The sequence below is a fragment of the Aricia agestis genome, chromosome 17, assembly GCF_905147365.1.
Source record: "Aricia agestis chromosome 17, ilAriAges1.1, whole genome shotgun sequence".
In the NCBI taxonomy this organism is placed as follows: Eukaryota; Metazoa; Arthropoda; class Insecta; order Lepidoptera; family Lycaenidae; genus Aricia; species Aricia agestis.
The window spans coordinates 9,461,277-9,483,946 of record NC_056422.1 but is presented as its reverse complement, the minus strand read 5'-3'; the positions used below and the strand labels follow the sequence as shown (position 1 = coordinate 9,483,946).

General features: G+C 39.4%; 1 protein-coding gene across 2 annotated transcripts; it reads right to left on the bottom strand.

Moving 5' to 3' along the window:
- Positions 1–239: 239 nt before the first annotated feature.
- Positions 240–22,063, bottom strand: LOC121735150 (zinc finger protein 91-like). 2 transcript variants are annotated; one of them, XM_042125820.1, is made up of 15 exons: positions 21,598–22,063; positions 21,274–21,525; positions 20,645–20,802; positions 14,105–14,267; positions 13,714–13,839; positions 12,997–13,140; positions 9,700–9,795; positions 6,959–7,097; positions 5,638–5,860; positions 4,896–5,001; positions 3,844–3,964; positions 2,761–2,919; positions 1,848–1,998; positions 522–609; positions 240–347 (listed from the first exon to the last, which is right to left on the bottom strand). In XM_042125820.1, exons 1-15 carry the CDS (start codon positions 21,869–21,871, stop codon positions 319–321), a joined length of 2,229 nt encoding a protein of 742 aa, XP_041981754.1. In that variant the 5' UTR covers positions 21,872–22,063; the 3' UTR covers positions 240–318. The 2 variants fall into 2 exon arrangements, with proteins under 2 accessions (XP_041981754.1, XP_041981755.1); XM_042125821.1 differs by lacking the exons at positions 12,997–13,140; positions 13,714–13,839.
- Between the last annotated feature and the right edge of the window lie 607 nt (positions 22,064–22,670).

Sequence of the window (22,670 nt, the reverse complement as noted above, 5' to 3'; positions counted from 1 at the left end):
TTTTGATGAACTGTCAAATATGACCTATTAAAATGCCCCGACTATAGTAAAAGTGCATAATTTTTAAACTTATTTACCTTAAAAGTTTTAAAAATTATTTTTTACTATAAAAAGAGGGGCAAAACTAAAAAAAATAAGTTATTTTATACAGCTCATTTCCGATCCTTGTAAAAAATTGTAGAATCCATTGTGATTTCTATAATATGTACCTTATTAGTTTTTCTATTATTTACAATAATATGAGACAATCTATACAATATTTGCGAAATATCAAATAATGCCCTGTATTCTTTATATACATTTAACATTTTAGTCACTTCATTGTATTGCAAATACGGCTCTCTGATCTGAAAACAAAAATTAAATTAACCAAAAAACATTATGGTCGCGGCCCGACACCAAGTCCAAAATTTGTTTGTGGCCCGTATAAAAAAAGGTTGAGTACTACTGATCTATAGAAACAATATCATAGAAGAATATTACACATTCGTGATCGTTTGCATTGGTCTATAAGAGCTTACCTTCACGGTCTGTGTTCAGACCTGCTAATTCTTGAGTCGGGTCTATACTCTCCTCTATAATTGTCCATTCACTGTCCTTAACGTCTAACTGTAGAATAAAAAAATATGAATATGAAAAACAGCGTAGGAAAACTTTTTGTTACGAGAAAATCATGGTAAAAAGATTTAAAAGCATTCAGATTGGTTTAGTCAAGCAGGCATTGTTTGCTACTAATGCTGCTTCGACGCCATAAGATTAATGTAGCTAAATTTCTCACTGTGATATGCACGAAAACTCAGCGTTCTGTTCAGTAGTTTTGGGAACTGTTACAAGTTACTGACAAAGTTTGTCACTAAAACAACGCCTCTAGTGACAAAATCAGTAACTAATTATATGCCATACAAATTGTACTTCATTACGCTAAGTAACAAGTGCCGTCAAAATATCAGAATCACTCTGAAGTGAGATGCGAGTGACTTGACACTAGAAATAGTTCTATGCTAGTCACCATTAAAAAGAAGGGGAAGAGTTTTTGCCGGGAATGGGAAATGGTGATGTTGTGTTTTTATATTATTTTCCTAAAATTGTGTTATCTGGGTTTTTAATGTGTAATATTGGTAGGATATTAACCATTAGATATTCGTTATCGTGCACAAGTGTGGGAAAGTGATGTAATAACCAGAAACATGCTCTTTTGTGTTCCAAAACTCCAAAACTCCATCGAAAGTTTCAGTAAAGCGTCTACCACTTTACTGAATCGACCGACTTGACTTCTTGACTGTATTGACTTTATACTTAGACTTTGACTAGACTTTAGACCTGACTAACCTGACGATAATATAAAAAAAAATAGTATGAAAGAATATTGTTTTCCCGCCATAATATTATACTCGACACTGGCCATGGTTATAGCCGAAGTGCTATTATAAGGAAAAAAAAAAAGAAGAGGAAGTAAGAGTTTTTCGGGCATGTGAAAGAGTTGCGTTGCTTTTTGGTATTGATTTCCTAAAATTGTGTTTACTCGGTTTTTAACGTGTAATGTTGGTAGAATATCAACAACACAGGTGTAGGAAAGTGATACAACTTTCAGAAACTTGTTATTTTATGTTTCCTCGCAAAAACTCCATCCAAAGTTTTAGTAAAGCGTCTACCACTTTAATGAATCGACCGACTGGACTCCTTGACTGCATTTACTTTTACTTAAACTTTTGGCTTGAAGAAATAGAAAATCGATGCTAAAAATCATAGTTACATAGCCGTAGCGCCAAAATAAGAGAAAATAAGAGGAAGCATTACTTGACAGTGTCTATAGTTCTATGTCAGTCACCAAAAAAAAGAAGAAGTACCTGCTCGCTGTTATGCGCCTGTCGCACGTGGTCGTTGAGGGCGAAGGCGCGCGCGTAGCTGGCACCGCAAAGCGCGCACGCGAACTTCAGGCTGTTCTGTTTGGCGTGCGACTCCATGTGCACGCGCACCGCGTACAGCGACGCGAACGGCCTGAAGTGAGATGCGAATTGAATTAATGTCTCATACATATTAATTTATGTGTGTAAATTGTAATAAACGTGTTTTATATTAATTTATGTGGTTGAGATTTATCAGACAGGAAAGTTCTAAAGCCCTCTCCACACTCGCGGCGCGAATTGTGGCCGCGATTCACGGGTGCTACGCGCCTTGAACACGACGCGAACAAATACGGGCCTCTACGCTCGCAATCTTCGCATTTACGTTCACGCATTTGAGTATAATGGACGTTGAAGTCACTATTGCTGCTGCTCTGACACTGTATGCGACTTCGAATAAAAGCTAGTGTGGATGATGTTCGCGAACCCTTTGTCGCGGGGCAAAAAACCGACACCGGACGGGGAAAGCCGCGAAGCGCGGACGCAAAGCCACAAAACCCTCCACACTCGCGGTTCGCGGCCTTCGCGGGCTTTCGCGCCGCGAGTGTGGAGCCCGCTTAACAAATCATATAATAATTTTAATGAAACATTCGACTCATTTGCAAGTTTTTGTTTTGATATTATTGTTTTTCAGGTATCGCCTGTGTTTCTGTACGCAAGTTAATTATTTTTACTTTGTAACTGTTTTTTTTAAACATTCTTACGCCTGCCTAGCTACGCTAAAGTGATCGTAGATCAAATAATAGGAATCATCATGTCCTTCTAATGCCTTAGAATTTTTATTATAATTATTTAGTATTTTTTTATTTGTCATTTAATCACTGTTTTGTTTTCCAGTAAAATAAAATAAAATTACCTATTACACTGCTGGCACGCAAAGGGCTTGGTGTGTGAGTTCTTGTGTCCAGCGAGTTGGACAGACGTCTTGAACGCCTTGGGGCAGTACGGACACTTGTACGCGCGAACTTCCGAGTGAGTCAGCAGATGATGGTTGAACACGCTGTGAGCTTTGAACCTGGGATGTAGAAAAAAATTATTATACAGCTGAAGACTTTGTTTGTACACAGTAATATCACAAATCTTTTTACATAATTTATTAGACCACGGGAAAGGGGATTAGATCACATAGAATTCCTTATTTACGTGGAGGGGAACTGCGTGAAACGTCAGTAAAAAATTCTTCAATTACTGTTTGAAGTAATTATACAATATTATGTTGTATCTAATGCTTTCATTATCATTACTTAGCATGGGATTAGATGAAATACTGATAATATACTTTACTAATAAAAAAGTTATATTATATATAGCGTTAAAGCTGTACAAAGTTTTGGGTATTTCCGTCAAGCCACTTTCCTATTATATAGCGCCACAAGACAAAACATAGCATAGTCAGCAGGGCTTCCCAAACTTATTTGTACTGTGGAGCCCTTGGGACTTTGTCATTTCTTTACGACGGCCCTCAAGTCCCAACCCAGCCCCCAAAAATACTTTCCAATTTTAGAGCCAGCCCACGTAGGTTATCATAAAAACACTGTAATTTGGACATTTATATTTTTATTAGGAAATAATGACCAAATCAACACATAAGCATAAAAATTGAGTGATATTTATGAAAAGGCTGGCTAATGTGAAGGATGAGCTTGCTTTCCTGAGCATAGCTTCTGAAACCGGGGACTTAGACTGCCCGGGAATCCCGGGATGTATGATTGACATAATGCGCGCGGCGCTCACTCGATTTGGTTGTGTTGACTGCAACTGACATTTGACGCCCCTGGGACAGTGTCGCGTCGCCCCGGGGCGTCGCGACGCACAGTTTGGGTAGCCCTGGCATAAGTGTATTCATTAAAAGTGTAAATAATTTTATTACTAAGGGGCTATAGGTATAGTTTTGTTGAACTATCATATTATATCATCAATCCATCTATTGATCACGCACCTCTTATTACAGTGCGGGCAGGCGTAGGGTCGCGCGCCGGTGTGTGTGCGCATGTGCAGCGTAAGGCAATACGATACTCGGAAAGACTTGCCGCAGATCTCGCACGAATGTGGCTTCTCGCCTGGAAAATTACACTTTATTAATTGAGTCATAAAGTTAACATTTCAATGATATCATCGCGTGCTGCTTTTGTTTCTTATACTCCATCACGAGGTGGCGCTGTATATAACAAAAACCGGCCAAGTGCAAGTCAGACTTGCGCACGAAGGGTTGCGTACCGTTTTAGAGCGAAATTAGGCAAAAAATTGTGTTTCTGTAGGAGCCCCCTTAAATATTTATTTTATTTTAGTTTTATTATCTCATATCTTTAAACGAGCAATTCTTGTATTGTATATATATATATATATATATATATATATATATATATATATATATATATATATATATATATATATATATATATATATATATATATATATATATATATATATATATATATATATATATATATATATATATATATATACAAGAATATATAACTCGGTCAAACAGCTAGTTAATTATTAAAGTGCCAAGGATTTTGTGAAAGAGCAAAACAGGCGAGCGAAGAAAATCACGTTTCTTGTATAGGAGCCCCCCTTAAATATTAATTTTATTTTGTTTTTAGTACTTTTTGTTATAGCGGCAACAGATATACACATTCTGTGAAAATTTCAGAAGTCTAGCTATAGCGGTTCTTGAGATACAGCCTGGAGATAGAAAAACGGACAAACAGACATCGAAGTCTTGGCTATAGGGTAGCGCTTTTACCCTTTGGGTACGCAACCCTAAAAATGTAGCTATATTTTATATTTGCAATAAAGCCAATGGCTTTTATATCCGAGTGCTAATTTATTAATTTGGCAATAGGCAACGAAACATGAAACTTTCGTCTTCCAAGTGCATACGATAGGAGCGTCATATTTTTGTGCACTGGAGAAAGAGACTAGTGTAAATATGTCATGTTTTCAACAGTCTTATTCTAGATAACTATTTCAACTTGTGTACTTTACCTGTATGTATCCTCTCGTGTTTGACCTTTTCATGTGGGCGAGCGAACTTTCTCGTGCAGTACAAACATTTGTAGGGCAGAGATTTGTCTTGACTACCGATGGTTACCTAAAAACAAATCAGTAATTGTTTTACTTGTGACCCTTTTTTTGGTTTTTTTATTATAATTTATAACCCACAAGGACTTATCCCAAAATCGTTACCAAAGAGTAACTTTTTGGTAAGTGCAAGTCTACATTGGTCCGAAACAGAGGCACTTGTAAATATGTATTCTGGTGCTGCGCACTTTTGACGCCGGTTTTCTGTGACGTCGGACTATTTAAAAGTTCTAATTACTAAGACAATGCGGAAAAACTTTTTAAATTAAAACTAAGAGTGTCGACGCAGTCCGCCAGTCAAGTACAGCTTTCCAATAGATAAATTACGTATCCTGGGTACCATCAGAGAAGTTGATTCGTAAGCAGTTGACGCACCTACGTCATTTGGTCGGCGTATGTCAATTCAATGTTAGCTGTGATCAGTCCGATGGGTTTGACATAATGCGACCAAATTACATAGGTCCGCCATCTGCCTATGAATCAATTTCTCTGATAGGACACAAAAAAATATTATAGAGCTTGTCTTATTTGAAATGACGCGCCCCACCACTTCACTTCTTGATATAAATGAAAAATCTTGTACTGTGAGTACGTGGGAGGGGCGCGTCAGGTTAAGTTAGAGAACCCTACTTATGTTGTGTGTTACCTTTTCAGTATTATGTACAGTCATATGCATATCCAGATAGTCTCGCGACTCGAACTGTTTGTTGCAGACATCACATATGTATGTATTGTCAACCTTGTGCGAGTTCTCGTGTATAGTTCTATAGTCGAGCGGTATCATCTTATCACACACCACACATAGATACTTCTCATCGCTCGGAGTGGTTCCGTATTGTGTCACAAAAGGTGCTTCTATTGGACGGGACCTGAAAAACAAGATTTTATTATATATTACATGATTGGTCCATCACTGTTTATAGAAAGTAATATATTGTTACCGATACGGACACGTAGAGCCATCTAGCGTCAAACCAGCGAAAGTTATTGAAGAAACGCAGACAGCGTAAATCCGCTATTCGATACTAGATGGCGTTAGGCTTCTAGAATCATACCACACTTGTTTACGCGAATTTTATACATTCGAGAAAGGAATGTTGAGTTGTTAAGTCCAGAACTCGTCTCGACCCGTATAAATAGTCGCAGGCAGACGGGCCGGTAATTCAGTTCGATACGAGCTATCATCAAGGCGACTTCGAAGTGTGAAACAAGTGATCAAAAAGTGATTCTAGTGGAACCTACGACTTGGTTACGACCTAGGAGAGTGATAGTGCTTAGTGTTTGGACCTAGTGCTTAGTGTGACCGTTGTGCTAGTGAATAAAGTCTTCAAGAGAGTCAGCAGGTCTTTCTCTCCAAATCCTTCGAACCCTAGCACGTAACGTTATGGGGCATGCGTCGCCAAATCAGGCGCAAAACATACTAATATTATAAATGCGAAAGTGTGTCTATCTGATACCTCTTTACGCCTAAACCGCTAAACCGATTTTGCTTAAATTCGGTATGGAGATACTTTCGAGTCCCGGGAAAGGACACAGGATACGTTTGGTCCCAGAAAATTGTACGGTTCCTCGCGATAAACTTATTTTGGCACAATGGCGCGGACGTCATCTAGTTTCTTAATAAAATTCCCATAAAGTTAATATATCTAGCGGAATAGAGCAACAATCTCGAGCTGTCAAACGAAACCAAAATTGGTTTTCATCTGTGTGAAAAATATTTGTACGTATACACTTACACAAGCATAATTGAACATGAATTCTATGAGATTAAATTGTAAAAGTGCGACACGTGCCGACTGGACGTCAAAAAAAGAGTGCTCCTGTCATGTATCACACGTCTCTTTGTACCACGCAGTGTTACTGATAGTGATATCTGTCTTACTCGGCCTTTGTTTCTCTATTCCGCTAGGTATATTAACTTTATGAAAATTCCCGATCAACTCATTGTATTGTGTATTTTAACTTACTTTATAGGATCGTGCATCCTCTTGTGAAGTTTAAAAGACTTGGTTGTGGTGAAAGTCGTCGAGCATATCTCACACTCAAGGTTGTCCGAAAGTCTGTCTGAAAATTCTGTTGTAACCTTTGTTTTTTCCGAAAATGTAGCTGAAATGATGCAATTAGGAAATTGAAAACTAAAATTTACTTTAAAATATGTTTTACTTTACGGGAAAACTAGCTGAGTCTTTGACGTATACCTAGAAAATATTTAGATCGTGAAATTATGCATTTTGTATGAAGTTAAAATCAAAATTGTTTTATTTCTGAATAAATTTAAAACATAAATATTTACAGAATGTCCTACATAGTTCCCGAACCGGTGGTAGGCACCATGTAGGACATTCTGAAAAGATTTATTTTAAATTTATTCAGAAATAAAACAATTTAATTGATTTTGACTTCATACAAAATACATTATTTCACGATCTAACTTATATTTTCTAGGTAACCGTCATAAGACCTAGCCAGTTTTCCTCTAAAACCTTTAGTAAATGTCATGTGGACAGAGATGACAAACCTTTCGAATTAATGTGCCCTTTTTAAAAGCTTTTATTTAACTTGCTCTGTATGTATGTAAGTATGTATGTTCGGGTGAAATTTTGGAACTAAATTTTGAAGTAGATATATTTAACCGATTGAGCTGAAATTTTGCATGCACGTTTAGTTTGGATGACAATGCACGATATTGTATTTGACATCACTCTAAATTCAATATGGCCGACCATCCAAGATGGCGAAATAGTTATTTTCTATGTAGTCCTATAATATGAATATTAAATGAATGGGTTTTTTGAGAGTAACTCGAAAACGAATGCAATGTCATTCTATATCCAATATGGCGGCTCATCCAAGATAGAATAGTTATTTTTAATGCACTTATGCAATATGGGTATCAAATGAAAGGGTTCATTGAGAGTAACTCGAAAAAGAATGTAATGTCATTCTACATCCAATATGGCGGCTCATTCAAGATACGGGAACAGTTATTTTTAATGCACTTCTGCAATATGGTTATCAAATGAAAGGGCTCATTGAGAGTAACTGGGAAACGAATGTTATGTCATTCTACATCCAATATGGTGGCTCATCCAAGATAGGGGAATAGTTATTTTTATAGCACTTTTGCAATATGGGTATCAAATAAAAGGGCTCATTAAGAGTAAATTGAAAAGTCATAGTGTCGTGTCGTGCCGTGTCGTGCCGTTTCGTACCGTGCCGTGACGTGTCGGGTCGTGTAGTGTCGTGTCGTGTCGTGTCGAGTCGTGTCGTGTCGAGTCGTGTCGGGTCTGGTCGGATCGTGTCGGCTCGGGTCGGGTCGTGTCGTGTCGTGTCGTGTCGTGTCGTGTCGTGTCGTGTCGTGTCGTGTCGTGTCGTGTCGTGTCGTGTCGTGTCGTGTCGTGTCGTGTCGTGTAGAAATAAACGGAATATTGCAACTCACTAAAATATATAGACATGGTTTTTACTGATCAAAATCAAGTACGATTTCTTAAGGACTTAAGTTAATCATATTTTAACAAGTTCCTGAAACAAAATAAATTACAATCAAGCAGACTAAGAAATCTAGCCAGAGATACCTAACTAAAAAACAAAAAGTAAATTATAAGGAAAAAACTTTTTGAAAAAAAGGTCTTATTTAAATAATTTAAAAAGAAGAAAATAAATTTCGCCTTAAAAATTCTAACTATTAAATTATAACCTCAATATATTATACAATTTACATGATAATAAAAGCTTGTCGCGAGACTTAACAATCTGTCAGTATTTATTTACTTTTATAAAATAAAAAATATAATATAAATTTACTCAGTTAAATTGGTACTAAGTAGTTTAAGTATTTATAAATCACGCGACAAGCTTTTATTATCATGCCAATTGTATAATATATTGAGGTTATAATTTAATAGTTAGAATTTTTAAGAAGAAATTTATTTTCTTCTTTTTAATTATTTAAATAAAAGCTTTTTTTCAAAAAGTTTTTTGCTTATAATTTATTTTGAAGAAATCTTCAGTTAAGTCTTAAACATGCCATTCAATATTTTTTGTGATCCGATACGTATTTCAAAATTTGATTTGATGCCCACTATGCAGAGTCGGATTTAGATCCACACTATATTAAATTTATATTAAATTATATAGATATTTATATTAAATTATCTTTATCAGAATCTCTTCAAGCACGTACTCTTTAAATTAATTAAACTAAGTTTAAGCATGGTTTATCTCTAAGGTGTAGGGTAGTGGAGAGTTACAATGTAATAATTTCGATACTAGTTTTGTGACCAGCGGGGCTAAAATGGTCGCTTTGAAGAATCATGATATGAATCATAATATGATTCATTTTTCTAAAATCGCAAAATGCAACTCTGCTTGCAATTCATTTCTGTATTTTTGTACTGAATTGACATTTGTCAGTTTGACAGTTTTGACAATTCATTTTCTGAATTGATTGAGAGGAATTGCTAAATGTGACCATTTTAGCCCCGCAGTGCACGCGTGCCATTAGTTCGCCATCCCTGCCCTATGAGCTGTTGTCATAAACCTGATTATAAAATGTAATTTATTTATTAAGAAAATTACTCATTTAAAGTATATAAATACTCATAAAATATATATTTGTTTGTTTTTTGAGCTGAGAAATGAAAAAAAGGCATTAAATCATGCATACAAATTGCAAAATTTTGCAATTACCTAAATGTAACTAACTTACGCATAGTAGGAATTTTGACTTTGTGTTTCTTCATATGGGCCGACAAAGATTTGGCATTCTTATACACTACACTACATTGAGAGCACGGGTACTCGGCTGAAATAAAACAAAGTTTGATAAGTAACGGTGGGTTGCACCATATGCGTGGTTAAAGTTACAGTTATGTTTAAAGTTATGGTTATAGTTAAGGCTAACTTTAACTTTAGGTTAAACTTTTAACACAGAATTTGACAGATGACAGCTGGTCCGACAAGGTTATAAATGAATGTGGGCGGGGGCGCTGCTGGTAAAGGAGAACTGTCAAAAATGGCGCTTTTGTGTGATGACAGCGTTAGTTCCTTTTTTCGCCACGTTTCATTCAAAAGCCTTGTCGAGCTCAAGGTTATGGTTAAACTATATGGCGTCCATTTTGGCTTTAACCAAAGATTTGACATTTTGTATTGTAGTTAAAGTTTTAGTTTAATGTTACAGTTATAGTTAAAGTAAGTTGTTGCAACCCTGAGGGTTTATACAGACGAACTGCAATCCAACCGCAAATTGCAGTTCAAGTGCAGTTTGAATGCAGTTGACACGACTGCAATAGAACTGCAAACCATTATCAACTGCATTCAAACTGCACTTGAACTGCAATTTGCGGTTAGATTGCAGTTGAAATGCGGTCCGTCTGTATAGACCCTAAGTAGAGAAGTTGATTCCTAAGCAGATGGCGGAATAATTTTAATTTTATCAAACCCATGCGACCGATCACAGCTAACATTAAATTGACATAGGCCGACCAAATGACGTAGGTCCGTCGACGGCCTAAGAATCAATTTCCTCGATGGTACCATTTTATCAACACCTTATAAGAAAATCAAATGTCATGTTATAAATGCGAAAGTGTAAGGGCCTGCTTCACCACTTCCTGAAAAGTGCCGAATAGTCTATCCACCACTTAACTTGACAGATGAAATATGGAGAATTTGTCAAAAAAGTTGTGAATAACCTATTATACTTTATCAGAAAGTGGTGAAATAGGCCCTAAGTGACTTTTAGAGCAATAGCTCATTAGCGGTTAGGCCGCAGCGGCCAGGTCCCGCCGGCCGAGCTTGGTGTGGCCGCTGGCCGCGTGGCTGCAGGGCCCCCGCTACCATATGTGCAATGTGTGCAATGCACACGGGCGCCATCCTCTAGGGGCGCCAAATCGCCATCTTTAGGGGTGCCATGGACCCAAAAAATTTGCCTAAAGGGGTGCCAAAATCCTTTTTTTTGCACACAGGCGCCAGTGGCCCTTACGGGGGCCCTGCGTGGCGGTCAGGTGCGCGTGGTCTATGGCGGTTTCATACTAAGGTATAATATTATGTCTCGGACTGCCGCGCTCTGGCCGCTGCGGCCTAGTCGCTAGTGCGCTATTACTGTATGAATCCGCCATAGACCACGCGCACCTGGCTAAGCTCTCGTTATGTATATAAAAAATATTGATTTTTTCAGTGCTTCTATATTACAGTGAAAACTCTATACATTCACCCCCGTATTAGTTAATTGTAATATAGCAATACTGAAAAAGATTTTTTTTTTGTGAAAGCAAATGTTTAAAAAAGTTACTCTTTCAGTGCAGCTACTTTCACAGTGGACTCTATTCAGGGACTCATACGCTAATGTTTTGTTACAACCTGTAAACCATTGTCTTATTAAATTGAATACCAGCCAAAACCAAAGATAATATTATTTTGTCACAGTGCAGTGTTAGCTGTATTGTGATCACTGATCAATAAAGAAAAAACTTGAGAGGTGTCAAGAGACACCCGGATTTTTTTTTAAATTAAATAAGGGGGCAAACGAGCAAACGGGTCACCTGATGGTAAGCAACTACCGTCGCCCATGGACACTCGCAACATCAGAAGAGCTGCAGGTGCGTTGCCAGCCTTTTAAGAGGGAATACGCTCTTTTCTTGAAGGTTTTCAGGTCGTATCGGTCCGGAAATACTGCTGGTGACAGTTCATTCCAGAGTTTTACAGTGCGCGGCAGAAAGTTACGCGAAAAACGCACTGTGGAAGACTGCCACTCATCAAGGTGATGAGGATGGTATGTTTTTCGCGTGGGACGATAGCGAAAAGTTGCAGGTGGTATGATTCCGAACAATTCCTCAGAGCACTCCCCGTGATACAACCGATAGAGGATGCAGAGTGAAGCTACATCTCGGCGTAATTCCAGGGGGTCCAAGCTGTTTGAAACACTATGGCAGTCAACAATTCGAGCAGCCCTTCGTTGGATACGATCCAGAGGGAGCAGTTGGTATTTTGGCGCCCCTGCCCAGAGATGAGAACAATATTCCATATGAGGCCGAACCTGCGCCTTGTAGAGTTGTAGGCGTTGGTCCGGACTGAAGTACTGTCTCGCTCTGTTAAGAACACCAAGCTTCTTCGAGGCTAATTTGGCCTTACCCTCAAGATGATATCGGAACTGGACTTCGCTCGATATGTTGACGCCAAGTATCTCAATGCTAGGGGAGATGGTTAAAGATGTGCCCTCGAAACGAGGATAAACGACCATTGGTGACTTTTTAGTGGTGAACGCGCAGACTTGTGTCTTGGTAGGGTTGAATTGGACTAAGTTACGTCTACCCCATTAAGAGACCTTCTCCAATGAATTCTCCACCTTAGACACAAGTTCGTTTCGACTCTCAGTGACATTTTGCCGAGAAATAATAGGGGAGCCGGTATATACAGCATCACCTGTAGTATCATCCGCATAGCAATGAATGCCGTTGGTTTGTAACATGTCATTGATATACAGTATGAATAGAGTAGGCGATAGAACACAGCCCTGAGGGACACCAGCATTAACAGACTGAGTTTCCGAGCATTCGCCGTCAACTACGACCTTTATGCTTCTGTCTGCTAAGAAACTAGTGACCCACTTACATAATTTCTCGGGCAGCCCGTATGATGGAAGCTTTGATAGCAGCGCTTTATGCCAAACCCGATCAAAGGCCTTCGCTATATCCAAACTAACAGCCAATGCCTCTCCCTTCGACTCAATTGCCTGAGCCCAACGATGAGTCAGGTATGATATCAGGTATGGTGTATGATGGAACGAAGTTATAAAAAACACATAACTGGCTTGCTTTCTACGAGAGAGAAAGAGAGAGAGAGAGACAGACAGAGAAACACGCGCTACCGCACGGCTTATAACTATAGCAAAAAGCACAGACATAGATCAAGATAGATACCGCATGTTGCGTGAAGTACATACACATGCGGTATCGCTTTCGCAACGCGTGATATAAGATACTTCGTTCCAATAAAAAAAACTTACATTTTTTACAGGGATACTGTTGAAACTGTGTCAGAGTTGTGACATACAGATGACAATGCGTACAGTTGTACACTTGGATAGAGTTGCCGGTTTCTGTCTCCATGTCCTTCATGACCACAGATTTGTGGTAGTATAAACCTATACCTGCAATATTGTGTAAGTAAATCTTACCAATTATTTTACCAGAAGCCTAGCGTACCTTAGCCCCCCCATATAAAATTTGTTTGGGTTATTATTTTTTTCATATTTTGTGAATTTAGTAAAAGAAATGGAATGTTTCTATAAATTTTTGCTAACGCATGTTGGGGGCCCTAGAGGCCCGGGGGCCCCGTATAATTGATATGGCATATACGGCAGTAGCTACGCCGCTGTGTTTTAGGTTCATTGTTAAGTTCATACCATCAGTGAAGTCCATTCATAAGCAGATTGTGGACCCTGTTCAGTCGAATATTGTAACCTTTTATTATTTTTAATTGCTAAAACGGTAGTATTTAATCGAGTGACTGTACAACAGACCCATTTAAATTGTTCGAGATATATCTAGGCGATATAAATTGTGGTATGTGTGATCTGCTTAACACATCAAATTCTCTGGTAGTAAGCGAGCATGTTTTGCTCATCAAGAGTCAAGAAATAACTTTTTTAAATGTTAATGCCATGGATATAACAAATATTGTAATATTAGTAAAGTATATTATGTTTAGTTAATTTTATTACCAGCATCCTCCTTTACTTTTGATTTTTTCTTTTTGTTTTCTTTCTCAATATCTAACTTTAGTTTTTCGTCTAGTTTATTAATCATGTTAACATCTTTTACGAGAACAACATTTTGGCCTGCCACTACTGAAAAGAATAAAGAAGATATATTAATAAGATACACACTAAGTATATTAATATTTTTCTTGATTAAAGTTCATTTTAAATATATGGTGTAACAAAACTAAGTGATATTTAAGGGTGGGTATCAGTCCCTCGTATAGAGTTCACTGTGAAAGTGGCAGCTCTGAAAGAGCAAAAAATTTTGTATGATTTGTATGGACAAGGGCCTGCATCATGAATTTGTCGTTTACTTTAATTCTTCTTTTTCTTTAAAATTATCACAACTTACGTTGAGGCTGTTCTTTATCTAGTGGTTCCTCCACTATGTCTCCAGTTTCAGTGATCATTCTCCGTGAGGTCTGCCTGTCTTCAGACTGATCATTTTGGGATGAAGACTCCATGTCTAAGGAAATCTCTGACATGCCATTATCATTTGGAGCTTCGTCATTACTCTGAAACATTAAAGACATGAAAGCCATACTAAATAATATTATAAATGCGAAAGTGTGTCTGTCTGTCTGTTACCTTCACGCCCAAACCGCTGAACCGATTTTGCTGGGTATGGACTATGGAGATACTTTGATCCCGGGAAAGGAAATGACATATATATACTAAGGACATAATACTTTAAACACATAATACTTTAAAGGACATAATACTTTTTATCCCGGTAATATATACGGTTCCCGCGCGATAAACGAATTTTTACGCAACTGTAGCTCTACCATGAGTTTAAAGCTATAGTATTTATCGATACTCGATACCCGACTACGTAAATATTTAGTATGGCGATTTTAGTTCCGCAAGTAACCGCTAGAGGCGCTGTAAAATTTGCCATACAAAAAATTTACGGTAGTCGGTATCGAGTATCGATTAATACTATAGCTTTAAACTCACGGTAGAGCTACTGAGATTTATAAGAAAAATGTTATTTGATTGTGTCATTTAAAGTCAGTCTAAAAGTGATCGCATATTTAAACTTGCGTGCAAAAAAATCGACCCACCTCTCTCCTTATGATTCAAACGGTAATAACTCAAGAAATATAATAAGTATTAAATAAATGTTGGTATCGTTTTAAAGGTAGTACAATAAGGATTTAATTAATGCTATAGTTATTGTAACTGTAAATTGTTTACTAATTCTACAGCCTTAAAACCTGAAGGGTATCTGCAGCAAGAGTCCGGGCCCTGACCCTCCTTTTGAGTTCTCCCCATGGGTGCTCAATAGGATTAAGGTTAGGACTCCTTGCTGGCCAGTCCAAACCCGAAATTTCGACGTCGGAGAGATATTGACGAACTTTCGCAGCAACGTGCGGTCGAGCATTGTTCTACATCAATATGAAACCTTCATCAACAAAACCAGCGCATGACACCGCATGTTGTCCCAGTACGCCCTAAATGCAGCGATAGGTACTCAAAGTGCCAAGGTGCGGCCCGGTTACGAACTCAAGATTGGTTTTGCATCAAAAGAAATCTCGCCCCATACAGTCCCCGAACACCTACCAAATGGAAGCCTTTCGTCAATGCACGCCTGCGCAAATCATTCTCCTTATCTACGGTATGCTTTTCTGCGACCATCGTTACCATAAAGAATGATTTAGCTTTCATCAGAAAAGTGCACGACCCGCCATTGCTCCAATGAAAAATCAACATGAGAACGTGCGAAACTAAGCTGCGCTTGACGGTGTGCTGTGGCTAATTTTGGACCGTTAGCGAGTTTTTGTGAAGTCAAACAGCTGCCAGCAAGTCTTCGTCGTACAGTCTACTCAATTATTGTAACTCATCGGACTTCTCTTGGCCGTCGTTGCACTTGAACTGAAATGAGATGTCGATTCCGCAAGGACGTTGACACCTTAAAAGGGTCATCACGTTCAAATGTAGCCCAATTTCTTCCTGGACATGGTCGCATGGTAAAGTTTAGAGTCTCTAGAATACTTCGGTATACTCTTGTAACCGAAGTTCGACTTAAATTAAGACTTCTAGCTGCAACTCGTTGTCTAAATTCAGTTCTTAGTAAAGCCCCTGCTTGAGAGGCTTTATTCGGAGTAATATCCAAAGAAATTACGTTTAAAATTAAGTTAAATGAACAATAAATCAATAAAAATCGAGACAAAACAAAAACAATAAGATTTGACCGATTTTTCATACAGAACATAACCGTTCAATTAACGATTAAAAAACTGAGTGATGGGGGTGCTTAGTGATTTGTGTCGTTTGTAGTCAAGTATGTTGGTTTTAGAAAATGTAGAGTAAACGTACACATTCCCTATTATATTGTTACGGTACATGGTATACGGACACGTGGTGCGCAAGTACATACTCGAACCTTCTAAAAAGGTCCAATGTTTGTTTACGTGTTTACCCTTTATTTGTTAGCGTGTTTGAATTTAGACCTTATGACTGAGTCCATAAGGTCTAAATTAAATTCAACTTACTGCACTTATCGCAAGGACGGCAGTTTTATTGTGGTACATGCCCGAGCCGCCTAGAAATTTCCCACGGTTGTTTACTTGTTTACGTGAATCGGGAAATTTCTGGAATTCGTCTCGCCATATAAAAAGAGCCGCAGGCAGGTCCGGCAAGTCAGTTCAATCTGAGCGATCTTCAAGGCGACATCAAGTGATCAATAGTGAGTGAACCAGTGAAACCTGCGACTTGGCTACGACCTAGGACAGTGATAGTGAGTGACAACTAGTGATTTGTGTTTGGACTTAGTGCTAAGTGTTGTGACCTAGTGTTTAGTGCAGTGTTAATAAAGTCTCGAAGAGAGTCACCAGGTCTTTCTCTCCAAATCCTCGAACCCTAGCACGTAACAACTGGTGTCAGAAGTGGGATTTGGAGATGCCATTGACTCCGAGAGAGGACTTCAAGGGGAGTGTCAGGACAAGGGCGCAGCGAGCTGCTGCCATTGACTCCGAGAGAGGAGTTGCGGAGGCCACACCCACTGGGGACCAAGCTCCGCCCACTGAGGGACAGGCCCCACCCACTGGCCCCGCCCACATGGCTCCGCCCACTGGCCACGCCCACCAGGCTCCGCCCACTTTGGCTGAAGCCACGCCCGCTGGCTCCACCCACCGGGACACGCCCACTGGCCACGCCCACTGGTTCCGCCCACCGGGACACGCCCACTGGCCACGCCCCTCAGGCTCCGCCCACTTTGGGCATGGGCACGCCCACTGGTTCCGCCCACCAGGCCACGCCCACTCAGGCCACGCCCACTAGCTCCGCCCACCGAGCTCCGTCTGCTCAACCCCTGCCTACTGGCTCCAGCCACCATGCATCGCCCGTAGCTTCTGCGGCCCCTCAAGTGGCTCCCCAATTACAAAGCCTAATTGAGTTAATTCAGGCTCTGCAAGAATCACAAGACCGCAAGTTCGGCGCTTTGCAGGAGTCTCAAAAAGCTGAAAGTCAGGCGTTGAAAGATTCTCAAAGGGCAATGATGGAGTCACAAGAATGCAAGCTCGGCGCTTTGCAAGAATTTCAGAAGGCTGAAATCAGAGCGATTCGAGAATCACAAGAGCAACAAAAAGACCTCCAAGAGAAAGCGCTTCTGGCCATAAAGGATGTCAGTGACACGGTGACTAAGCTTCGTAAAGACGTCGACGTAATGAAAGAACGAGTTACTGGGTTAGAGACGGTTGTGGAAAATTTGAAAACCGGATTCACAGAACTACAGAAGAGAGTAGTGCGCCTAGAAACTACGGGAGTTGCGGCGTCTAGTGGAGTCACTGGTGTGGCGCAAGGACCAAGAGTAAAGGTGCCACCGTACGACGGCACTACTTCTTGGAACGCTTATCGTCGGCAATTTCAGACTGTTGCTACCGCAAACGGATGGACGGAGGAGCAATGCTTGACCGCTCTCACTGTTGCACTCAGAGGGCAAGCTGTGTCGGTTCTGGAGGCACTGCCACATACGGGAAATGGTTTCCAAGACCTGATGGAGGCACTGGAATCCAGATACGGGGAGCGACACCTGGAGCACGTGTTCCGTGCCCAACTGCGTGACAGAGTCCAACGTTCAGGAGAAGGACTTCAACAATGGGCGTTGGAAATTGAAAAACTCGTCAGGAAAGCATATCCAGGAGCCGACACCAAGATGGTCGACACAAATATTGTTCAAGGATTTGTCGACGGAATCAAAGACTTGGAGGTCAGGGCTGCAGTAAGACTTGGTCACCATACCTCGTTAAAGGAAGCATTAGCGCATGCTTTGGAAGTCGAGGCTGTGCGCCATGACATACGGCAGACCCATAAGATCTACAAGGTCTCTGAAGAAGTCAAGGAAGTTAAGGCTTCTACGAGGAAAAGATTTGAAGCCATGTGCTATAAGTGTGGTGAGAGGGGCCATCTTCAGCTAAACTGTCCGCAGAAGAAGACCCAGATGGCAAGGATAAAAAGGATCGAGGAACAAATGGAGGAATTGAAGAAGCAAGCGGTTTCGTCCCCTACCCGGAATTACGGGGAACGAATAGAATCCAGAACTAAGGGGCGAGTACTGGATGACGCGGAGAAAGCCCCGGTAACTGTTACCTCCCAGGCACAGAGCGGAACAAAGAGAACAAGTAATTTGGGGCACATGGAGAATGAAGCTATGAGAAAGGCTCAAGAAAAAGATGACGACCTTCGGCACATCATCACATGGAAGAAACGGGGTGACATAAAACCAATCTGGAGTGAGGTTGCACCCACTGGCGCTGTCACTAAGGCGTACTGGGAGCAATGGGACAGTCTGATACTTCAGGACGGACTACTCTACCGGAAATGGCAGAAGGCTAACGGCAGAGAGTTCTATTTTCAGATAATTGTCCCAAGGGCAAGAGTACCAGATGTTCTCCGCGAGATACATGAGGGCGTATCAGGGAGTCATCTAGGCGTCAAGAGGATGCTAAGGAAAGTGCGAGAACGATTCTTCTGGTTGCATTGGAGAGATGATGTGCAGGATTGGTGCCACAGATGTATTACTTGCGCTGCTGTAAAGGGACCACAGACCAGGAGTAGTCGTAGGAACCGTCTGGCGCGTTACCATGGCAGTAACAATGATGCTCGGGACGAGCATCTCTAAGAGGGGAGTAGTGTTACGGTACATGGTATACGGACACGTGGTGCGCAAGTACATACTCGAACCTTCTAAAAAGGTCCAATGTTTGTTTACGTGTTTACCCTTTATTTGTTAGCGTGTTTGAATTTAGACCTTATGACTGAGTCCATAAGGTCTAAATTAAATTCAACTTACTGCACTTATCGCAAGGACGGCAGTTTTATTGTGGTACATGCCCGAGCCGCCTAGAAATTTCCCACGGTTGTTTACTTGTTTACGTGAATCGGGAAATTTCTGGAATTCGTCTCGCCATATAAAAAGAGCCGCAGGCAGGTCCGGCAAGTCAGTTCAATCTGAGCGATCTTCAAGGCGACATCAAGTGATCAATAGTGAGTGAACCAGTGAAACCTGCGACTTGGCTACGACCTAGGACAGTGATAGTGAGTGACAACTAGTGATTTGTGTTTGGACTTAGTGCTAAGTGTTGTGACCTAGTGTTTAGTGCAGTGTTAATAAAGTCTCGAAGAGAGTCACCAGGTCTTTCTCTCCAAATCCTCGAACCCTAGCACGTAACAATATTAACTCGCATTATTAATAAAAATAAATAATAAATAACTATAACTTTTTAAGATATAGCGCCTTCAACAGAAATGCGCGGGGTGGGTCGATTTTTTTGCACGCAAGTGTATTTACGCACGCGCCGAAAGCGCGGCATTTTAGAATTCGTTGTATGAAATGATATGAAACCTCGCACATTCGTCTGTGCGTCGTGTACTATGCAATGCGATTAACCCGTACTGAACTGTGCGTATGGTGCTGAAAAATGTGCGATCAGCTTAAGATGTAATTATTATGGCTGGGCTTGGCATAATCTGACAATGTAGGTCAGCCGCCTATGAAACCATAAAATAAAACAAAATTGTTTTATTTCTGAATAGATTTGAAACAAATACTATCAGAATGTTGGTGCTACTGGTGCCTACCACCGGTAGGCAACCAATGTTTCAGATAGTTCTTAAATTACATATTATGCTTTATAAATTAATGAGCTCAACATCTTAGGTACAAAATATTGCTTTAAATAGGACTGCATTATTTTAGAGGCAGCACCAGGGCCTGATCGATCTAGCTATATAAAGATAATTTTTACCGCCCTTTACATACAGAAAACCATACAAGTCCTAGTTTTGTTGGGGTATAATGGGGGAATATTTAAGTAACTAAACTGTAAAATACTTAAAATATATTTCCAATATCCGACCTAAAGTAGATTGGAAGGTATAATTTTCAAACTTGGGTGGTAGATGGGTATTGGGTAATGGCTAGGTTGGAAGATAGGAATAAGTTAATTTTGCCGCCCCTCATTTTTGCCGCTCTGGGCAAATGCCCGGCTTGCCCCCCCTTAGATCGGGCCCTGGGCATCACCAGCACATTACAGAGTCAAAAAGTTTTTTCAACATTTGATGTTTTTGATATGACATGTACACCATTGAGGAAATCGATTCCTAGGCACTTAACAGACTAACGTCATTTGGTTGGATCGTGTCAAATGTCAATTCAATGTTGATTGTGATTTGTGATCTGTCGGCTGGGTTTGAAGTAACACGACCAAACTACATAGGTCCCCCATCTGCCAAGGAATCAACTTCCTTGATGCTGTTGGATTTTGGTTGGATTGTTTACTGTGTGTACTAGTGGTCTCTGCTCTGATCTTTGCGTAAATCCCTATTACTAATATTTTAAAACTATAATAGGTACATTTTATTTAGTTGAAACTTGTAATTTACTCACTTCAACCACAACAACTTGATCAGTGTGGTAGTTTTGTATATGATCGGAGACAGATGTAAAAGATACTCCACAAGTATTGCATGAATAAATTTCTTCCTTGGCCTCTGCTTCACTATTCAATGCAACAAATTCTGTTTCATGTTCAAAATTATTGTCATCTGAAATGTTAAAAATATAATTGCAAAACTTGTCTAATTAAACTTAGAAGTATTTTAACAGTAGAACTATCCAAAGAGAGAAGAAAATAGTGGCATTAATTCCTTCCTTAAACAAATAATTTTGAACAACATAATATTTAAAGGGGTATGCAGATTTTTATATGGAGCCTGGTCGACCTACTTTCTGCCATTGTGTTTTTCCACGTTTACGAATATTTTTTTCAAAAATGGATAGCTAACATCAATACAAACACTTTACACGGTTTTGTTCAAGATTTTTTTTTTGTTTGTATTGATGTTAGCTATTCATTTTTGAAAAAAATATTCGTGAACCCGAAAAAACACAATAGTGGTTACGGCAGGTCGGCCAAAATCTTCGTACCCCTTTTTATGCAAACTAAATAATTTTACACTGTATTTTTTTATTACAGCTGTTATAGATATTGAATTTGAATAGCATAAAGTATTTACCATTAATACTGTTTAAGGAGATAGTGCCATCTTTGTTTTGTTTGGTAACAACACTGCCTGCGTCTAGAAGGGCACCGTCTGGCAAAATTAGGTATTGGCCATCTGCTTCCTCTTTTATGAATTTCAAATCTTGATCTTGAATACAGGGTTTTTCCAGCTGAGTGCTTATCATGTCTACATAGTCCTCCGACACCCCAGTACCATCGTGATTTACTAACGACTGACTAAATGAGTCATTACTGGAGATGCTTTCTATAAATAAAATGTACATAATATTATAAAGAATATGAGTTCATATCCCACTATGACAAAACAAAACCTTACCAACTGATGTTTGATTTAAATTGGGGTTTGTAATAGTTTCCATATTATCACTTATGGCTAAAGTAGATACTAGAGTCCTATTTGAATCTTTAAAATTGATTTCACACATATCAACTTTTAAATGTTTCATGATAAGACTGAAATTGGAAAATGTCTTAGTGCAAATAGGGCACTTTATATTCGAAGATATTTCGCTCAGATGAACTACGAGATCCTCTTTTGAGGTAAATTGCATGTTGCAGCATAATGGGCAGTAATAACAGGAGTGTGCCATGGTGGTCTTATACAATCATTCAGCTACTCATACAAAAATAAATTATCTACAAGCATTTCGTTATCATTGCATCTGTTCGAATTGACGTATAATTTGAATCTGTTTGAATCGAATTTCCCTTCACAAGTTTATTTTTGGAGAACTTCACACTAATCACAATACATTTTCACAGAAACCAAAGCGAAGCGCTACCCGGACAATGACATTCCACAGATGACATGATTGACAGTAATTATGACAATTGACACATGACATCCGTGACATCATAGCCTTTTTATTTGTGCATTTAGTAGGCTGTGGCTTTATATTTATTCCAGCTGTTCCTAACCTAACTAAGAACTAAGAAACTTCCTACTTAGGTTAGCAACAGCTGAGTCAGAACTCTTGAGTCGTTTATTGTCTAGAGTCTAGACAATAAACGACTCAAGAGTCAAGACCAAAGAGAATATAATCACTACGTTTTAGTCAAGACGAGAGACAAAATAACATGGACGTTAAGGATGTATATAACATTTATAAATTGAAAGATTCTGACCTAAATTCGAAATATTATATAGTAGAATAAAACATCTTGCATCGATTGATACCATAAAATCAATTCCGTACCGACAAGTTACGTGAAATAATTAATTTTAAAATTTCCATTTATCACACGTACCCTGCGTTCCAGATGACGTTAGAAACGCTCACGCTCAAGACCGTAGTTTTTCCCGTTCCATTAGCATGTGAGCGTCAGCGATACAAACCCAAGTGGAACGGATTATGGATCGTTTTGAGCGTTTTGAGAAAAGTTTAAAAA